An 18,066-nucleotide genomic window follows, 5' to 3' on the forward strand; every position below is an offset into this window, starting at 1 on the left:
ACAGAGTTGGCAGAGCTGTATTTGGTTTGAGGCGCTCAGTAAAGGTATCTGCAAGATGTCCATCCAGTATTCAAAGTATAGCACTTATTTGCCTTGATGTACATGCTCTGGTTGTTTTGGACATTTACTTTAGAAATGACTAATCAGTTCCTTAACTCCTGGCACTGGATGCAAAACAATTACTGGCAATGTTTTTTTTTCAACACAGACTCAACTGTTGTCACCAAGGAATTAAAAAAAGATTCCCTTCAACAGGCAGAATCCTCGAGCAGAACAAAACTCAATGATTAACAGCCATTAGCTAGTTCCAGATAAGGTATGAAAACAGCTGCATGCATCAAAACTGTCACAAGTTCTCTTTAGTATGGCAACAGCAGCAAAGTATGACCAGGGTTTTCATATTTTCAGTTTATGGACAAACTACATATGAAGAAACAAGAAGCTGTCTTATGTATTTGGTTAAGGCCTGCTGTGATCCAGTCTATTTTGACTTGGGTGGCCCAGTTGGGGAACCAAATTATGCAGTTGTGGCATGAGGTTTGAGTACAAGCCAGAAACCTTGGTGTAGTCTTAGACTCAGACCTTAATTTCAGCAGCCACATTAAAACCATCACAAAGTCTGCCTACTATCACCTTAAGAATATATCAAGGATTAAAGGACTTATGTCTCAGCAGGATGCAGAAAAACTCCTCCATGCATTTATCTTCAGCAGACTAGACTACTATAACGGGGTCTTTACAGGACTCCCTAAAAAGTCCATCAGACGGCTGCAGCTCATACAGAATGCTGCTGCTCGAGTCCTAACAAGGACCAAAAAAGTAGACCACATCAATCCAGTTCTTAGATCTCTACACTGGTTTCCTGTCTGTCAGAGAACAGACTTTAAAATCCTGCTGATGGTTTATAAAGCACTGAATGGTTTAGGCCCAAAATACATTGCTGATCTGCTGCTACTTTATGAACCACCTCGACCTCTGAGGTCATCAGGTACTGGTCTGCTTTCAGTCCCTAGAGTCAGAAGGAAACATGGTGAAGCAGCGTTTAGTCATTATGCACCACATATCTGGAACACACTCCCTGAAAGCTGTAGGTCTGCTCCAACTCTCACCTCTTTTAAATCAAAGACTAAGACTTTTTTATTTGCCACTGCCTTCCTATCTTAGCTCATTTTAACTCACTTTAAATTAAAATTTTAATGTAATTTTTAATATATTTCTAACTTTCCTTTTCTTTTCTGTTTTATCATATTTGTCATTTTAATTGTGTTCTTTTCTGCTTGTCTGAATGTCTCCAATGCTTTTAATGTTTTAATGTAAAGCACATTGAGTTGCCCTCGTGTATGAAATGCGCCATACAAATAAAGCTGCCTTGCCTTGCCTTACAAATCAAGCAACAACTCCTTGGTGTTAAAAAATGAAGCCAATGCGAAGGTGCAAAAAACTGCAGTTCCTCGAGTGTCCACTTGAGGCTGGCTCCAAAAGTCAGAGACCCAACTCACACTGATGTTAAAGCTGCTGTTGGTAACACAGTAAACACCTGTTTAGAGAGAGGGACTTCAAATGTCAACACTATCCCTCCCAACCAGATTTCCTCTTAGCCCCCCCAACACAGATCGGTGTGTGCAGTCATGATAGTGCCGGACTCATAACCAATCGGAGGACGTAGTAGGGGCCGCCCCTCAACCAATCAGGACAGAGGATTGGAGATTAGCTATGATTGGGTGCCATAACAGGAACGAGGGGAATAATAACATTGCTTGATACAAAGGCATTGGAAAACGCAGAGATTTCGCAATAGTCACAAATTACTACACTTACCGATGAGTACAGATGGGTATTATGACCTTTTCTCCAAGCCCAGCAGAAAAAATGAAACATTGTTTTACTCCATTCCTACTAACAGCAGCTTTAAAATACCCATTTTGTTTGCATTCTCGTGCAAAAACATCTGAAGATATTAAGGAAACAATGTTACAGTATTGGGTATAATTAGAGGCATTGCTAAATTGCAGACCGGCCCCACCACCTGACCACTTGCTACGCCCACCGAAAGTGAGGTTGAGCAACATTTCCAACATGGCCAAATCACAACAAACATTATCTCAAGATGCTTTTACAAACAGAGCGGGTGTAGACCGTACTCTATGTTCTATTATTAACAAAGACCCAACATCAAGACAGGATAAGATCCAGTCCCATCTGACAGACAGGACTCAGTCTGATCTCATCTTAATCCACCATGAGCAGAGCACTTTGCAGCATTTAGCAAGTTACAGTGGCAAGGACAAACTTCCTTTAACAGGCAGAAACCTCCAGCAGGACCAGACTCATGTTAGACACACATCTCCTGAGACCGAGTTGGGGTTGAAGAGGGATAGAGGAGATGCAGAGAGAGAGAGATGATAGTGATGAGACGGATAGCAGTAGTAACTTCTTGTAAAGAGTCTTGATATATTTGTTGTGATTGTGGACTCTCTGATACCAACATAGAAATGAATGTTTATTCACTTGTTCCGTCTCCACTAATCATATCTAGGTATTTAAAATATCTTAAATCCATGTGTATAATTTTTTTTTTTTTACTTTTTAAGTAATGCAACACAGCAGGAACCTATAATCTTCTTAGCTTGGTACTTTAAGAGCCCAAAAAGAAGATGCATGTCCAAACAAACAATCTGAAGTTCTGACAAAAGGAACTGGGCTACATTAAGTTGTCGATTGCAACAAGTCTTGTCTCTATCAAGGCAAACAGTCAGTCATAGAGGGAGTGGGAGATGAGGTACATGATTTATAGGTGGCACCTGGGGTGGCCAATCAGATAAGGGATCAATCAGATAAGACAAAAAGGGGGGGCACCCCTGGCCACCCCTCGTTGTCACTCTTTGCCATTGTTTTCCTGCATTGCTGTACATTATGTTCTGCCTGGAGTGAATCACATACATTTTGTGCAAACTCAACATCATTCAAATCATCTACCTTCCTGTTATCTCTCTATCAAACTTCAAGCTTACATGTGCTTCAAACAAATTTGACCGTTGAAGTGAAAGTCAGTCAACAAGATCCCTCTATAGTCAGTTAATGTTCCAGCATGCGTTGAAATGTATCACTCCAGTTACCCCCTTTTTCATCTATGAACCACCAGCCTTTTGCCCCCATCTGCCCCCAGGCCTGTCAGCCCTAACAACATGGTAATTAAGTGGGAGCTACTTGTCAAAAGGCTGCAGAGCTACACATTTCTTATTGGATTACAAGGTGCTGGGAAGGAATGCAGGAACCGGCCGGTGTCCCTCTCCCTGCTGCTGCTGGTAGAGACGAAGAGAAACAACGCGGGTGAAAATGAATAGGGATCCTACCCTTTCCTTCACGCCCGCTGACGGTGGATGCAAAATACAGCATGTGCCATTTATTTCTAGAGTCAAAATAACCCACAGTGCGAATGTGTGTTTGAGTTTGTGGTGCTTAATAGATTCTTAATGTGCAAAGGATTGTGGCGTATCAGATGGGCTGGGAGTAACTGGCGTGACAATGGAAACAGTGGAACGGATGGCTGGCTTCAACACCTGGAGGAGGGTTCATAAGTGTGTGTGTGTGTGTGTGTGTGTGTGCGTGTGTGTGTGTTACAGGTTGAGACGACTCGGGTGGTGATAAAGCAATAAACCAACCACATAGTCACTGGCAGGGCAGCCAAATGCTATATGGGCAGGAGGACAGGAGAAGAATGGAGCTGTTGTGTTCTAGAAGGGAAAGTCCGTACTGCAGAATGAATCTGTTCGCTGACGACACCCTCCTATTTTCATTATTTGGACTTTTGATCTATCCAGATAGCCATATAGCTGTTCTTTAGGTGTATGTGTCTCTACTCAGATGTAAATATGAGACTTCAAGCCTTGCTAGCAGCTTCATAAGGCTAAACTGACACACCATGGCATTCTGGGAACCAGACAGCTATGCTAGCTTGGGTTTTATTTGCTCCATCCTTCTTTAGGGTCATGCCAGTCAAATCTACTCATCAAATATGGGGCAGGTATAATCAAGTTTAATTAAATGATAGTACAAAGGAAGGCGTTTTCGTAGACAACAAAGACTGTGGATCGTGGCTGCAACATGATGAGTGTTGGCTGGAGGGATATGGTGAGCGGGTGGTTATACCAGTCAGAGGTCTGACAGGGTAAACAGGACTTGTCCCACCATTAAGGGGTGCTACAAGATTTACAAATTTAGAGTGCTGACAGAAACTGAAGTTTTTGCTACAGTCTGTACATTGCTAGATGAGGCAATTTAATTGAATTGCTGTCCTTGTCCCAGTATACAAGCATTTACAAGAGTCTACAAGAGTTGATTTATTGACAAAAGTATGTCTGCCTTCACTACAGTAGGTGTTAATATGCCCCCTTTAGTGTAACACATTATTTAGAGGTCTATTTTTTTTATCACACACTGCACTGTTACTTTTATGCTTCTATTTTAAATCTCTCTTATTATGTTTTAACCATCCATCCATCCATCTTCTTCCGCTTATCTGGGTCCGGGTCGCGGGGGCAGCAGCCTCAGCAGGGAAGCCCAGACACTCCTCTCCTCGGCCACTTCCACCAGCTCTTCTGGGAGGATACCGAGGCGCTCCCAGGCCAGCTGAGAGACATAGTCTCGCCAGCGTGTCCTGGGCCTTCCCTGTGGCCTCCTCCCAGTCGAGCATGCCCGAAACACCTCCCCAGGGAGACGTCCGGGAGGCATCCTAACCAGATGCCCGAACCACCTCATCTGGCTCCTTTCGATCCAGAGGAGCAGCGGCTCTACTTTGAGCCTCTCCCGGATGTCTGAGCTCCTGACCCTATCTCTAAGGCTGAGCCCAGCCACCCTGCGGAGAAAGCTCATTTCGGCCGCTTGTATTCGCGATCTCGTTCTTTCGGTCACTACCCACAGCTCGTGACCATAGGTGAGGGTCGGAACGTAGATTGACCGGTAAATTGAGAGCTTTGCCTTCTGGCTCAGCTCTCTCTTCACCACGACAGACCGGTACAGCGCCCGCATCACCGCAGACGCCGCCCCGATCCGTCTGTCAATGTCCCACTCCCTTTACCCCTCACGGGAATGTTGTGTGTTTTAACCGTCTGTTTTATTGTTTATTATTTTTCTTTGCTTTGATCTGAATTGACTTGTTTTAATGACTTTTAAAGTTAGAGTTGGTAGTCACAGAAAACTAGCATGAGTTTGAATGTAGCATTTACTTAAGACTCCGTCTAACCCCTCCCCTCTTCCCTCGGAGCTCCTCCAAAACGACGCCCCCCCCCCCCCGCTCACATGCATGAGCGCCGCTGATTCACGACCATATGATGGTGACTGATTCTAAACCGGTCCTCAGCACATGGTTTGTGTTTTGCACTACGTCAACTCATGTCTCACTCAGCGGTAAGAAAACACCAAAACATTATCAAAGTTAAAAAAACAAACAAAAATGAAATGTACGCTCTGCAGGAGGCGGGCAGAACGGCAGGACAGGATTTGATTGGTTTCATAATTTGGCTCCTGATGGCAGGGATTGGTTGGTGTTTTCTTAGGTTTACTCCGGCTGTAGATAGCGGCTTTTTTTTTACCTATAATTTTTTTTTTTTTTATATTTTTGGGCCTTTTTGCCTTAATTTTATAGGACAGCTGAAGAGAGACAGGAAATGTGGGGAGTAGAGAGTGGGGGAAGACATGCAGGAAATGGTCGACCGGCCGGGAATCGAACCGGCGACCTCTGCGACGAGGATTGAAGCCTCTGTACATGGGGCGCTTAGACTGCTGGGCAACCGGCGCCCTTTTTCTGCTCTTTTTTAAGAACACATTATGTATTGATCGCCATCCGGACATAAAGATCATTTGAACCAGTATAACAAAAAGTGTATCTAAATCTGATTACCAACCCCAGCTTTAAGAAGAAATCCACTACTCCCATGAGAAAACTGTTCAGCTGTTATAAAAACATTTGAATCATAGTCAAAGTATGAAGCATCCAACAGAGTGACACCAAAACCAAGCAATCAGCATGTAGTATGACAAAAGCTTAAAGGATAATGTTGGATTATTAGCTGAATAGCCATTTTGATTGTAACCTTATTAAATACAAATCATGTGCTCACGCTCCTGAATGCCAAACATATTGTGTCCTGCAGCTTTTGAGTTTTGCTCTTGATGCAGCTGTTGATTACCATTTTTTTCTGCAGTGTCAAAGTTAATTAGTTTACCAGAAAATTAAGAATTCATACACGCTATTGAAAACAAACCAAGGATTAATCTGTACACATATGACAGACAGTAAAATGATTTGTTTTTCTTATCTGCAGAAAATGGAATCGCACTAAATGCAATTTAAATGCAAACAAGCCAAGCTTTGTGAAACTGAACGCGACCACATCCGTGTGTGTGAGCAACAAACACATCACAACCTCTGTTCTGTTTTTTTTTCTCCTCCTGAGCCTTGAAACAAGAGACGCTAAAGACAAAATTCCCAGACCGTTTGTGTGCATGTGTGTTTTTCTTGTCCCGACATCACAGCATGAAGGAAAGTCATTGAAGTCTCTGAATGGCAAACGACACCTGCGTACCCCAAACAAAATGCTACTGTGTGAACTGCAACTGTTGATAAGAGGGATGGTGGAGGGGGGAGGGGGGGGAAGGAGAGGGGGGAGAGGGGGGGTAGAGGGGGTGAGTCAACAAACCCGGTTCACTCTGCTGACATGTTAAATCTCACACTTTGGGAATGAGACAGTAGTAAGGACCTCAGCAGATACTTATCAGTGACAGTTAGTGCAGACAAACACTGTCACCTTCTGCTCAGCTGCCAACTGCTGTCAGAGCGGGCACACACACACACACACACACACACACACACACACACACACACACACACACACACACACACACACACACACACACACACACAATGTTAAATCATAGACAAACACAATGTCTCCATTGTGCTCTTGTTGAGCGACACGATTTGATACTTCTGGACTATAAATGTTAAAGAGGCGTGAAGGGGAAAATGTTTTATCCGTTCTTAAAACTGAGTGTTAAAACAACACTGTTTATGTTGTTTATACACCAAGCAGTCAATTTAAAGGATCATTCTGGTGTTTTTTAATCTTGCATCAAAAATTGTATTATTAGCACTAAAGTTTGTGTAAGAGCTCCAATAGATTGCACAAACAGACTTTAATGACTGCAGGCATTTGCACCCAACTATGTATTATGTGCAGATAAGGTGCTGTTTCAGTCACTTACAGGCTCAGGTTGTTATTGTCTATCTTTGACAACATTATAAAGGGGATCATTATTGAGATTAACTTATTTTTTAAAGAGAAAGATGCTTTGATTTGTTTAGAAACAGTAACTGAGTTATGAAATCTTGCAACAAACTTGAGGAAAGTGGGGTAATAGTTTGGCAGAGAAGTGAGTATCTTCTCTGTGTTGTTGTCAGATACAAGGCCTACATAAACAGCACTTCTTTTGCATTTTAAAACACATGACTTTAGCTACATTTGTACCTATTCTTAAGCTACTCTGACATTTGTTGTACCCAAACTGAGACTTTTGGGAACACTTCTCAACTTGAGAAAAATCTGGGGTTGTGCCAGCATCACCTAAACCTTTCCAAAAGTAAACAAACAACATCAGTCTAAGTTATATTGTCTGTTCTGAATAATTTAAACTATGTGCTGCCACCCTCGTTGTCAGGTGCTACTACAACCAGGCCCACATGAAGCGCTGCCGATTTCCGGTGGGCTTGGGATTTTTTGTGCATGCCCGATGTGTATTAATGGTCATGTGATCTATGTTTTCAGGCAAGTTAGTATGGAGTTAGCTAGAGGTCGGGATTGTGTCCATAATGTTGTCAGGCACCTTAAATGACAGTCTTATGACCAAATTCCACCAAATCCATGTCGGTTCCGTCTCCGATCCGTCACAGCACCAGATCTGATAGGTTTCCATTCTAGTCAATGTGTTAACTTCCACTGGATCCGCTCCGTTGTGTTCCGGCTGTATCTCTGATCCGGCAGGTCTGAGCCCTCCGGATCAGATACACAAGACTTCTATTTGTGCCGGATCCCGGAGCACGACGCATCAATCTCAACAGAGCGGATGGAGTGGGACAGGAAGTCAGGTTTCACCAAAACAAAATGAAAACATCCGGTTAATTTTCAGAATAAAACACTCTGTGTTATCACCAGATCGTATTTCACTTAAAGCTTCACTTAATTTTTTTTCTGCTGGGTTTGGAGAAAAGGTCATAATACCAATCGGTACTCACCTGTAAGTGAAGTAATTTAGGATTATGGCGAAATCTCTGTTTTCCAATGTCTTCGTATCAAGCAATGTTATTGTTCCCCTCGTTCCCGTTATCACGAACCAATCAGAGCTACTCCCTAACCCTCTGTCCTAATTGGTTGAGTGGCGGCCCCACTACTTTCGCCTGATTGGCTGGAAAGCCTCTACTTCCTCATAGAACGTGCACAACAATCTTTTGTGGGCTGGGTTATGACAGCAGAGAGGGGAGGGGTAGTGTTGACATTCGAAATCTCTCTCAGAACTGATGTTACATCGCAACTACCAACAGCAGCTACAAAAAACCATCATGATGAGCCGAGCCAGGTCTGGAGTCGACAGGTCAGAGGTTTTCAGAGGACCAGAAAGACAACATGGATGAGGAGAGGAGGAGGAGAATCCTTGATTCAGTGGTTGTCGAGGGAAAACCTCAGTCACATGACTCCAGCTGTCTGGCGGTCCTGCTCCGTGCTGAGTTCCGAAAACACAACCAGTGAGAGTTGACAGACAAAAGAGCACGGAGCTGGACCACAGCCGATCGGAGATGGATCTGGTGGAAGTCCTGGGTTAAGGGGTTCTGGTTTAGCTCAGTGGTTAAAAAGTGCACCCCCATTCACAGAGGCTGAAGTCCATGAAGCTACTGGCCCTGATTCAAATCTGCTCCTTGTCTTTTTCTACTCTCTTCCCAATTCCCTACTCTGTCCTCTGAATAAAGGCATAAAAAGCCCCCAGAAATAAAAGTATTCTTATTTTGTTTTAATCCAAGCATGTCAGCTGCAAAACAAGAATTTTAAGTGTACATACTTGATTGTGTACCTTAGGCAGCAAAGTTTAAGCCTTTTTGCAGCTGCAGGCTGAAGCTATCTTCTTAAGCTACTCTAAAACTTAATTTTACACTTAGTTTAAAAATGGCAGAATTGCCCTTTAATTGAGTCTTGAAAACAACACACAATAACTGCAGCTTGTTCTTTTTAAACCTCAGTTTCGGGACATAAAGCCAACAGACCTTATTTTTTTGCAAGTAGAGTACTAAGTTCACTAAATGATGACATATCCTCAGACAGCATGTCTTTGAACATGTGGCATCTACATAATGTTTCAGATGACGACATAAACTGAGGCTCAGATTTATTAATAAGCAGTGCATGTTTTACTCTCTTTCTTTATGTATTTTTTTTGGTGTGGCATTAAACCAACCATGATCCCACATATTCTCTCTCTCCACATGACGTCATCTCTCTCTGCTGACACTAAATGTCATCATCAGTCTTAATCCAATCACAGCAGCAACAACAGAAACTTTCTAAAACCATCACACCCCCTCAGCCTCCTCCTGACGTGAGATCTCTCAGCCAGCTTAAGCGTGAAAGAATAAAAACTACAGTGACGAGAAAATTGAGGTGGAGTGGTTTTGCTGCAGAAACCTGCCGATGAAAAGTGAACGTTTGTGCCAGAAAGAAGAGATTAGAGAGGGTTTTTTTCAGCCTCTTGTCTTGTTCATTATGGCACGGATCAGTGTTCTGCAGCTCATGTGAAACCCATGTTTGGAGCTGTCTTTCAGCGTGGACACACAAACACACACACATTTAAACACACATTGAGAACCCGTAACGAGAAAGGAATGAGTGGAGAAATTCATGTTGAACAGATGAGATGATGCAGCTCTTTGATTTATAGGCTGATATCATGTTTCAGGCCCCCAGAGAGCAGTTAGTCCACATCCACACTTTAGTTGTGGTGGGTTTGTGCAGAAGTGAGCACACAATACCAAAAAAAAAACAATCAACTAAGGAGACAATAGTTTTTATTTCTCTCAGTAAGGAGCTTATTTCTAAAAATTCAAATATTTCATTTTGCATTTCTGTCCAACATCTTTGTGCTTAATCTTTGGAAAGGACAAACAACTTCAAATGAGCTCCTAGTTTGTGTCATTTTTAAAAGGGAACTCTTCCACATTATTTGTGAAGATTTTTTAACTCTAACCTCCTGATAATCTGAGCCAATAAAGGAAAACCTGCTTCTTCTTTTTTTTTAACCCTCCTGTTATGTTGCGGGTCAAATTGACCCATTTTAAAGTTCAAAAATTTAAAAAAAAATGTAAGAATTTTTTAGCTATGAAACTTCTTCCGCTTGGCTTAATTAGCATGAACAACATGTTGCATGCATGTTTGTATTACATAGGTACTGTTCGTGGGTCACTTTGACCCTGCAATCAAAGTGGGGGCTAAAAGGGGTCAGAAGTGTCAAATACTAAATGTTTCTTTGCAACTGTGTGACATATTTCACCCCAAACACTTTCCAATGTAGATTAAAAAAAAAACTTTAACATGAATTTTCATAAAAAAATGAGTGAATTATCCTCATAGAACCATGATCTGTGAGAGTTAAAGAACACCAATGCACTAAATATGGATTTAAATGGTTAGTAATGGAGTTTAAAATGAGATTTAAAAATGTAGATTAGGATTTTTGGGGGGGTTCTGACACTGTTGAATCATTAAACATGCCCCTGGTGAAGTTGACACAGGAACATTATTACTGTCCCTAAGAAACCAACATAACAGAAGGGTTAACACTCAAAGACCTAGACAGCGACTTCTTGTTCTTAAATGTTTGATAACTTTTGAACCCCTAATCCAATCAACAAGCTTTAAAAACTCAGTTACGGCGAACATTCTCAACTTTCCATTGATATCACATTTGTCTCATTCAGCATTTTCAAAGTAAATTCAGGAGAGTCTGGCGCCCCCAAAGATGGTCTAGGTCAGGCATGTCCAAAGTACGGCCCGGGGGCCAATTGCGGCCCAAGGTCCATTTATTTATGGCCCCAAGCTTCCATCTTAAATAGTGTTATTTATAGCAAAGAAATTAATCACCCTCTGAATCAAAACTAAAGTCATTCCAGAAACGTCTCAAAAAGCTTCATGTGGACTACTTGTATATAAGCCAAAGCACAGGGGATTCTGCAAGACGGCAATAAAGAAGAAACACAAGAACTCTTAAAGCTGACAGGTTTTCAAATTAATGTTTTTATCATGATGTGAAATCTGATAAATGTTCTTGATAAACTCTAAAAGTTCAAGATCAAAATTATGAAATTGTACAGAAAAGGCAAAATTTGGTGCATCAAAAATGTTCAGAACTCAGGAAAATAATTATTTTGTTATAAAATGTTGTCTGCTGGTCAGAAAAGTCTTAAAAACAACATGAAAAATAAGTGTGATGAAATCCAGATCGGGATCCTGCCATAGGAAAATAATGAGACAATATTTTTCCCACATTGCCCGACCCGAATGAAAAACATTTTCCTCCAGAAGAAGATAATGTTTCCTAACTTACATGGCTTGTGGAGAACTTAGGACTACCTAGGTGCTGTTTTATTGAGATTTTTTTTTAAATATTGTTATTAAATAAATATTTCATATATAACTTTTAGGATTCCTAAGTCTCAGTAGGAGCCACTGACCCTGAGGTATTCTGACAACAACATATGTGGCCCTCTTTGAAAAAAGTTTGGACACCCCTGGTCTAGGTCTTTAAGGGTTAAGTTATATTTTTGGGGTGTTTATACCTTTATTTATCGAGGAGAGGACAGTGGATAGTGAAGGAAACTAGGAGAGAGTGGGGGAACGACATGCAAGAAAGAGGCTGCAGGCTGGATTTGAACTAAGGATGCTCTCTACATGGGCACGCAACTTAACCATTAGGCCAAGACCACATCTTGAAAACCTGCTTTTTAAATCAATATTTTCTTTATTCATAGTACTGATAGCAAATTCTTATAATGATGTTTTAAAGAGCACAAAAGCATTTGTATGTGACGGCTGTTGTTAATTACAGTCAGAATTAGTTGCACTTTTTCAACAAGAATCAATGCAAAATGAATATTTGCCCAATTGTTTTAAATTAAAGATAAAAAGAAAACACAAATTGAAAACTTTTATCAAAATAATAAGTTTTTGAATATTATCTAAATATCTCAGATCCCATTTGAACCTATTTTCTGCTTCGCTGAAGGTCAAACTTACAAAAAAGAAAGGTCAAAAATGTTTTAAAAATCGCCCTGGGACTGCTTGCGTAATACTTGTTTTACATAAATCAAAGAGAGGTTAATTTCTAACAGACCATTGTTTATCTGCATGTATTTGCATCTTTCAGTTATGCCAAATAACTACCGTTTGATGTGTGAATGTGAAAAGCATGCAGATTTATACGAGGGTGCAGACTAACTCCTGACCTAAACAAAAACCTGCTCACAGTTAAACGTGTCATGACGTGAGCATAAAATGAAATACAAGACGTTTTATGGAAAGAGTTCAGTCTTTTAAAGTTTATTGACATGAGGAAATCATTGGGATAATGTTTAAATACTCTACATAATAAAGTTATCAAACATGCACATGTGAAATACAATATACTGTACATAAATATTACAAACAGGTTTCTAGCTGGTCTACGTTCTGATGCAGTGCCTGTGTCTTTAAGATTCTGATTGACCCCGAAACCACAAAATGAGATGCCGTCAAACTACAATGTTTTTAGTGCAAGGTCTAAGTGGAAGTTAATGGAATGCTCGACTCATGGCAGGTGCCGGTCTCTTCAGTATGGCCTCCACAGAGAAAGACAAAGACTCGGTGGATGCCATCTTGGTCCCCACAGGTTTGGACAGAAAGTCTTTAGCGTACCTGTCGCTCATTTTCACAGCCTGAATGTCCTTACTGGAGCCCTCCCTGAACTTTCGTGCGGCCTCCTCTAAGAGCTCTTTGCAATACGGCGCCCTGAGCTCTGGCCCGGCCCCGCTGCTTGTTTTTTCACTCAGCGAGTGCTGGATGAGGGAGTGAAAGGAGTTGAGTTTCATGGAGAGCTTAGCGCTGTCCTTGCTCAGCTTGTTCAGGACTTGGCTGGAGTTGTGGGAATGAGCGTTGTTGGGGAAGGATTGTCCAAAGCTCCTCTTAGGTGGAGAAAAGGCCGAGCACTCTCTCTGCCCCCCTTGAGAGACAACAGGAGGTTTGGGATCAGCCCGTTGAGGGTCTGAGGAGTCCTGCTGTGCTGCAACTCGGGATCCCTCCAGTCTCGCAGTGAGAGCAGCTGCAGGCTCCTGCTCTGGCGGCTGGCTCTCTGCTGGCATTGCTTTGGGCTCCCACACGGCCGCTGGCTTCCTGTTCTGCACCGCTGTGGCGTTAAACAGACACTGCTGGTAGAGCAGGGCATCCCCCAGGTTCGCTGCACCGCGGGGCCACATCATGAAGCTGCCTCGTGATGGCTGCAGCGGGTAGTGGCGGTAGGTGGTGGCTACGCTGACATTGGAGGCAATGAGCTCCACGTTGGCGGACCCAGCCGGGTACTGCATGGACAGATCCAGGCAGTTTGGGCCCAGGAAGTTGCACAGCTCTTTAGGCTGTGGCTCGGCCTGAGCTGCAGGTGAGTAAGCTGTTTTATAGGAGTTGTACTCGGCGGCGTGGTGGACCATGTTGTTGGGAAAGAGTAGGGAAGCTGTGGCTGCCTGGCTGTTCTCAAGCAGCTCGCGTTCTTTGTACTCGCGCTCCAGCATGATGGTTTCCAGCTCTTTGTCGGCGAAGGCCCTCCTCTTCCTCATGCGGTCGCTCAGCGGAGGGGGAAGGGATGAGTTGGCCGCCAGGAACGGATCAGACTGCACCGGACGGTATCCTGTCAGCAGAAGAATTAAGGTTTAATTCATATAAGTCTATGATTGGATGATTACAGCTGATGTCAAACATGCATGCAGAGCACTCAAAGAACTGATGAACATGCAGAAAAGGAGATTTTGCTTTAAACACAAATCATGCTCAGGAATCAAATCACATCTGTATGTTGTGACTGTCTCAGAGCTGACCATTCAAATAACTGCATCCCAAAAAGTTTGCTGCTTACAGTTTTTAATTTATTAAAAACTAAATCCATGAGAAGCTACAGAAGGAGCAGCTCATCAGAATTAATGAGGGATAGAAGACCAGTCAAGAGAAACAGGAAGTGATCAGTTTCTCTGTATTTTTACCTTCGAGGATGCTTTTCGCGAGCATGGTAGATGGTCGAATGTGTCGCTGATATAGCGCCCTCCTCTCTGCTGGAATGTGTTTCCCAGATATTCCTTTCTTATCCTGAGGAATCAAGGAAAGAAAGAAAAAAAAGTTAAAGGTGTGGTTTTAAGATTTACGATAGAAAAGCAGACAATTTGTCACAGCGGAAGTCCAGATCACATCTGTTCGAATGGTCTAATCCTATGTCTCTATAACAGCCCACTTTAAATACAGGTTACCAAACAGTCCATGAATAGTTTTAAGCACAATCATTAAATTGAGATTAAGGCTTACCCGTTAATACGAGGTTAAAATTAGATGAAACATTCATTTATAGGCATTTAAAAAATGTACGCTTTACTGCTGGATCTGATTACACCGCCTCAAACTGCAGCATCTCACAAGTTTGTGCAATAAAAGTTACACATTTAGCTCGACAACCAATAAAGTGCTCTCTCACACACACACACACACACACACATACGCACACACGCACACACGCATTCAAAACATCCATCTGGTATCATCTTTAAAATACCACAGCTGACGTGGTTCATTATTTTACCGCAGACACTTTCACATATTTGAATGTCACCACAGTCAAAACACACACACACAGAAATTTAAAGTACACACAGACTGCAGATATTTTGATTTGAGATGATAACACAAAGAGATGGAAACATTTATTTCTACATGATCAAATAAATCTTAAGTTATCAAATTGTAAACTCTTCTAAAAAAGGCTAAATTGGGAATCTTTAACAGAAAACAGAGAGAAAGTTGCTCTCATGAAAAAACTACAATAGCAAATTCCTAAACCTTAATTTGATGTGCTGCATGCATACAAGCGTAGACATAAAATCAATAACCAGACTAAACCGTGCTTCCAAAGTTGATCGATTTTTAAATTGAGCAGGAAGGAACAAATACCTATTTTTAAGCTGCTTTAACTGGGTGTTAAAAAACATCACAGTGACTTTATTGTGCCCGAACAAAGAGTTAAAAAATCAAAACAACTCTGATCATCAAGCAACATGTCTCATGCAAAGTTTAACATTTTGACACTGATGTTTTTTCTGTTCCTGTAAAACAACAGGGAGAGAAACAAGAGCTGTGTTTCTGTGGATGGATCTGAAATAAGATTTTCCTGCAAATATATCTAATGAATTAATATTTTAATGTATTTGTTTCTGTTGTATGTTTTATTTTCCACTCTGTTCACCAATTTGGTTGACCTCTGTTGTTGAAAACGGTCATGTCTTTACCCTGATGTCACACTACAGCTTGACTCATAATAAAACATCCATTAATAACTGGATTATGAAGTTAAGAGAATAAGCAATCGAAGTTGGTTAAACTTGAAAAACACTCATGGTCATGAAAAGGCCAGCCTGTATTATGTTGTATTGAAATACTGTCATTGGTGCACTCTTTGTACCTATGTTTCTACACTGTCAATGCTTACATGCACTGTAATAAAATCAATAAAAAGAATTGTGAAAGAAAGAAACAACATCTAAAAGCAACTAAATAAGAGCCGGTCATCTAGCTGAATTACAATAATATATTGTGGCTCCAAAATTAAAAAGACATCTTTACATGTTTGTTTCTGTTTTTATCCCCTTCTGTGTCAGAGGAGGAAGCAGGCATTAGCAGCAAACAGATAAGAGCGAGGGAGCCTCTGGATTCACAAAGCAAATACAACTGAGATCAACATCTCCAGGAAATCCCTACAGCCACAAAAGCTGCTGTCAAAGGCAGAGAGGCCTTAGGGAGCTGTCTTAATGCTGACGTACATTTGAGCACACTTGACTTGATTTATTAAACAATTTTGCATTATTGCTACAGTTGTTGTTGTTGTTGTTGTTCTGCAATCAAATGACTTGATTTTCTTGTGAAATAAAAATAATGATGGTGCTTGAAATGTGAATTAGCTGTTTCTAAATAAATAATAAATATCACTACACTGGAGAATAGACTTTAAAATCCTGCTGATGGTTTATAAAGCACTGAATGGTTTAGGCCCAAAATACATTGCTGATCTGCTGCTACTTTATGAACCATCTGGACCTCTGAGATCATCAGGTACTGGTCTGCTTTCAGTCCCGAGAGTCAGAATGAAACATGGTGAAGCAGCGTTCAGTCATTATGCACCACATATCTGGAACACACTCCCTGAAAGCTGCAGGTCTGCTCCAACTCTCACCTCTTTTAAATCAAAGATTAAGACTTTTTTATTTGCCACTGCCTTCCTATCTTAGCTCATTTAAACTCACTTTAAATGCAAATCTTAATTTCATTTTTAATATATTTTGTAATGATCCTTTTCTTTTCTGTTTTATTATATTTGTCATTTTAATTGTGTTCTTTTATGCTTGTCTGAATGTCTCCAATACTTTTAATGTTTTAATGTAAAGCATATTGAGTTGCCCTCGTGTATGAAATGTGCCATACAAATAAAGCTGCCTTGTCTGACACGGTTTAGAATATTTGAGGATGAATAGACAGCCGTGGACACACACTCTTACCTCCGTGGCTTGCTGCCTCCTCAGGGCCACCTGCGCTGCCATGACGCGCTGCCGCTCCACCACCAGCAGACAGTTTGCGCACTGGCAGTCCCTCCAGCGGCAGAAGCGCTTGTGTCCCTTCAGGCAGGACACCACGCCGTGGTTTCTGCAGCGGGCGCACTTCGGTGTCCGACTCAGCTTCCTCTGGTCCCCCGTACACAGGCCGCTGGGTGCCGGCTTGTCGTCGCTCTTCCCCCCGTCGCCATCGTCCTCTGAGGCGGCAGTGCCGAGCGGCACAGACCCGGGCCGGCTGGAGGACTCTGCCGGATCATCGCTCTCGGTCTCCAGACTCTCCACGTCGATTTCAAACTCGCAACCGGCGATGTCTGACATGTCTGACCTCGTCCTCCTCCTGCTGTGTGAAGCTACACCTTCTTATACCTGCATACACAAATACAGCTTATTAGACTTCAAATATTTCGACCTGTGAGAGTTATTGCAGCACATTTAGTCTTATAATGTCTCCAACCACACAGTGACACATTTCTTAATGCAAAACCTTTATAACAATTAGGCTACTTGCAAAATACAGGCCTTTATTTAATAGCAGGGTTCTGTTTGAATCTGTCTCTTTATATTTATGAACCTTTATGTGCAAAAATAAAGCAGAAATAATATAATAAAATCATTTTAACATTTTATATGTGATGTAGAAAAGGTTCAACCCAGCTCATAAAACATCAAACTATAGGGAAAAAATGTCTTTATTATCGATATGGACTTATTGTGACAAAATTAATATTTTAAAGGTCTATTACACATTTTTTAAAATAAGCGTTTATAATTATTTTAAACTTGATTTTGTTGGCAAATCATATAAAATAAGTGAGAAAATATGAAGATGTAAAATTAGAAGTCGACAAGATGCCATCACCTAATTCCCTCCAACACTTCTCTTCACATAATAAACTGATAAAAGTTATAAGAGTTGGGTTTACCTCCAGAAGTGGTTTCAGCAGTCTGCTCCGGGGTTTGTGGAGCAGTGTTAAACTCGTCTTTGATAAATCACACACAAAAACAGCAGAACAGGTCCAGAGTCCAGAGTCCAGAATCCAGAGCAGGCTTGTAATTACGTGTTAACTGAGTGTATGAATGAAGTGTCACACTCAGTTCGGATCCAGGTTTCTTCTGAATCAGACACATGAAGCGGCACT

The 18,066-nt window shown here is 41.6% G+C and overlaps 1 protein-coding gene across 1 annotated transcript; it reads right to left on the reverse strand.

The window, feature by feature from the left end:
* Positions 1-12,652: 12,652 nt before the first annotated feature.
* On the reverse strand, positions 12,653-18,060 carry dmrt2a (doublesex and mab-3 related transcription factor 2a). The gene is made up of 4 exons (XM_034692426.1): positions 17,851-18,060; positions 16,874-17,293; positions 14,321-14,423; positions 12,653-13,971 (listed from the first exon to the last, which is right to left on the reverse strand). The coding sequence occupies exons 2-4, from the start codon at positions 17,243-17,245 to the stop codon at positions 12,866-12,868; spliced, it is 1,581 nt and encodes a 526-aa protein (XP_034548317.1). The 5' UTR covers positions 17,246-17,293; positions 17,851-18,060; the 3' UTR covers positions 12,653-12,865.
* Positions 18,061-18,066: the final 6 nt, after the last annotated feature.

The sequence above is a fragment of the Notolabrus celidotus genome, chromosome 9, assembly GCF_009762535.1.
Source record: "Notolabrus celidotus isolate fNotCel1 chromosome 9, fNotCel1.pri, whole genome shotgun sequence".
In the NCBI taxonomy this organism is placed as follows: Eukaryota; Metazoa; Chordata; class Actinopteri; order Labriformes; family Labridae; genus Notolabrus; species Notolabrus celidotus.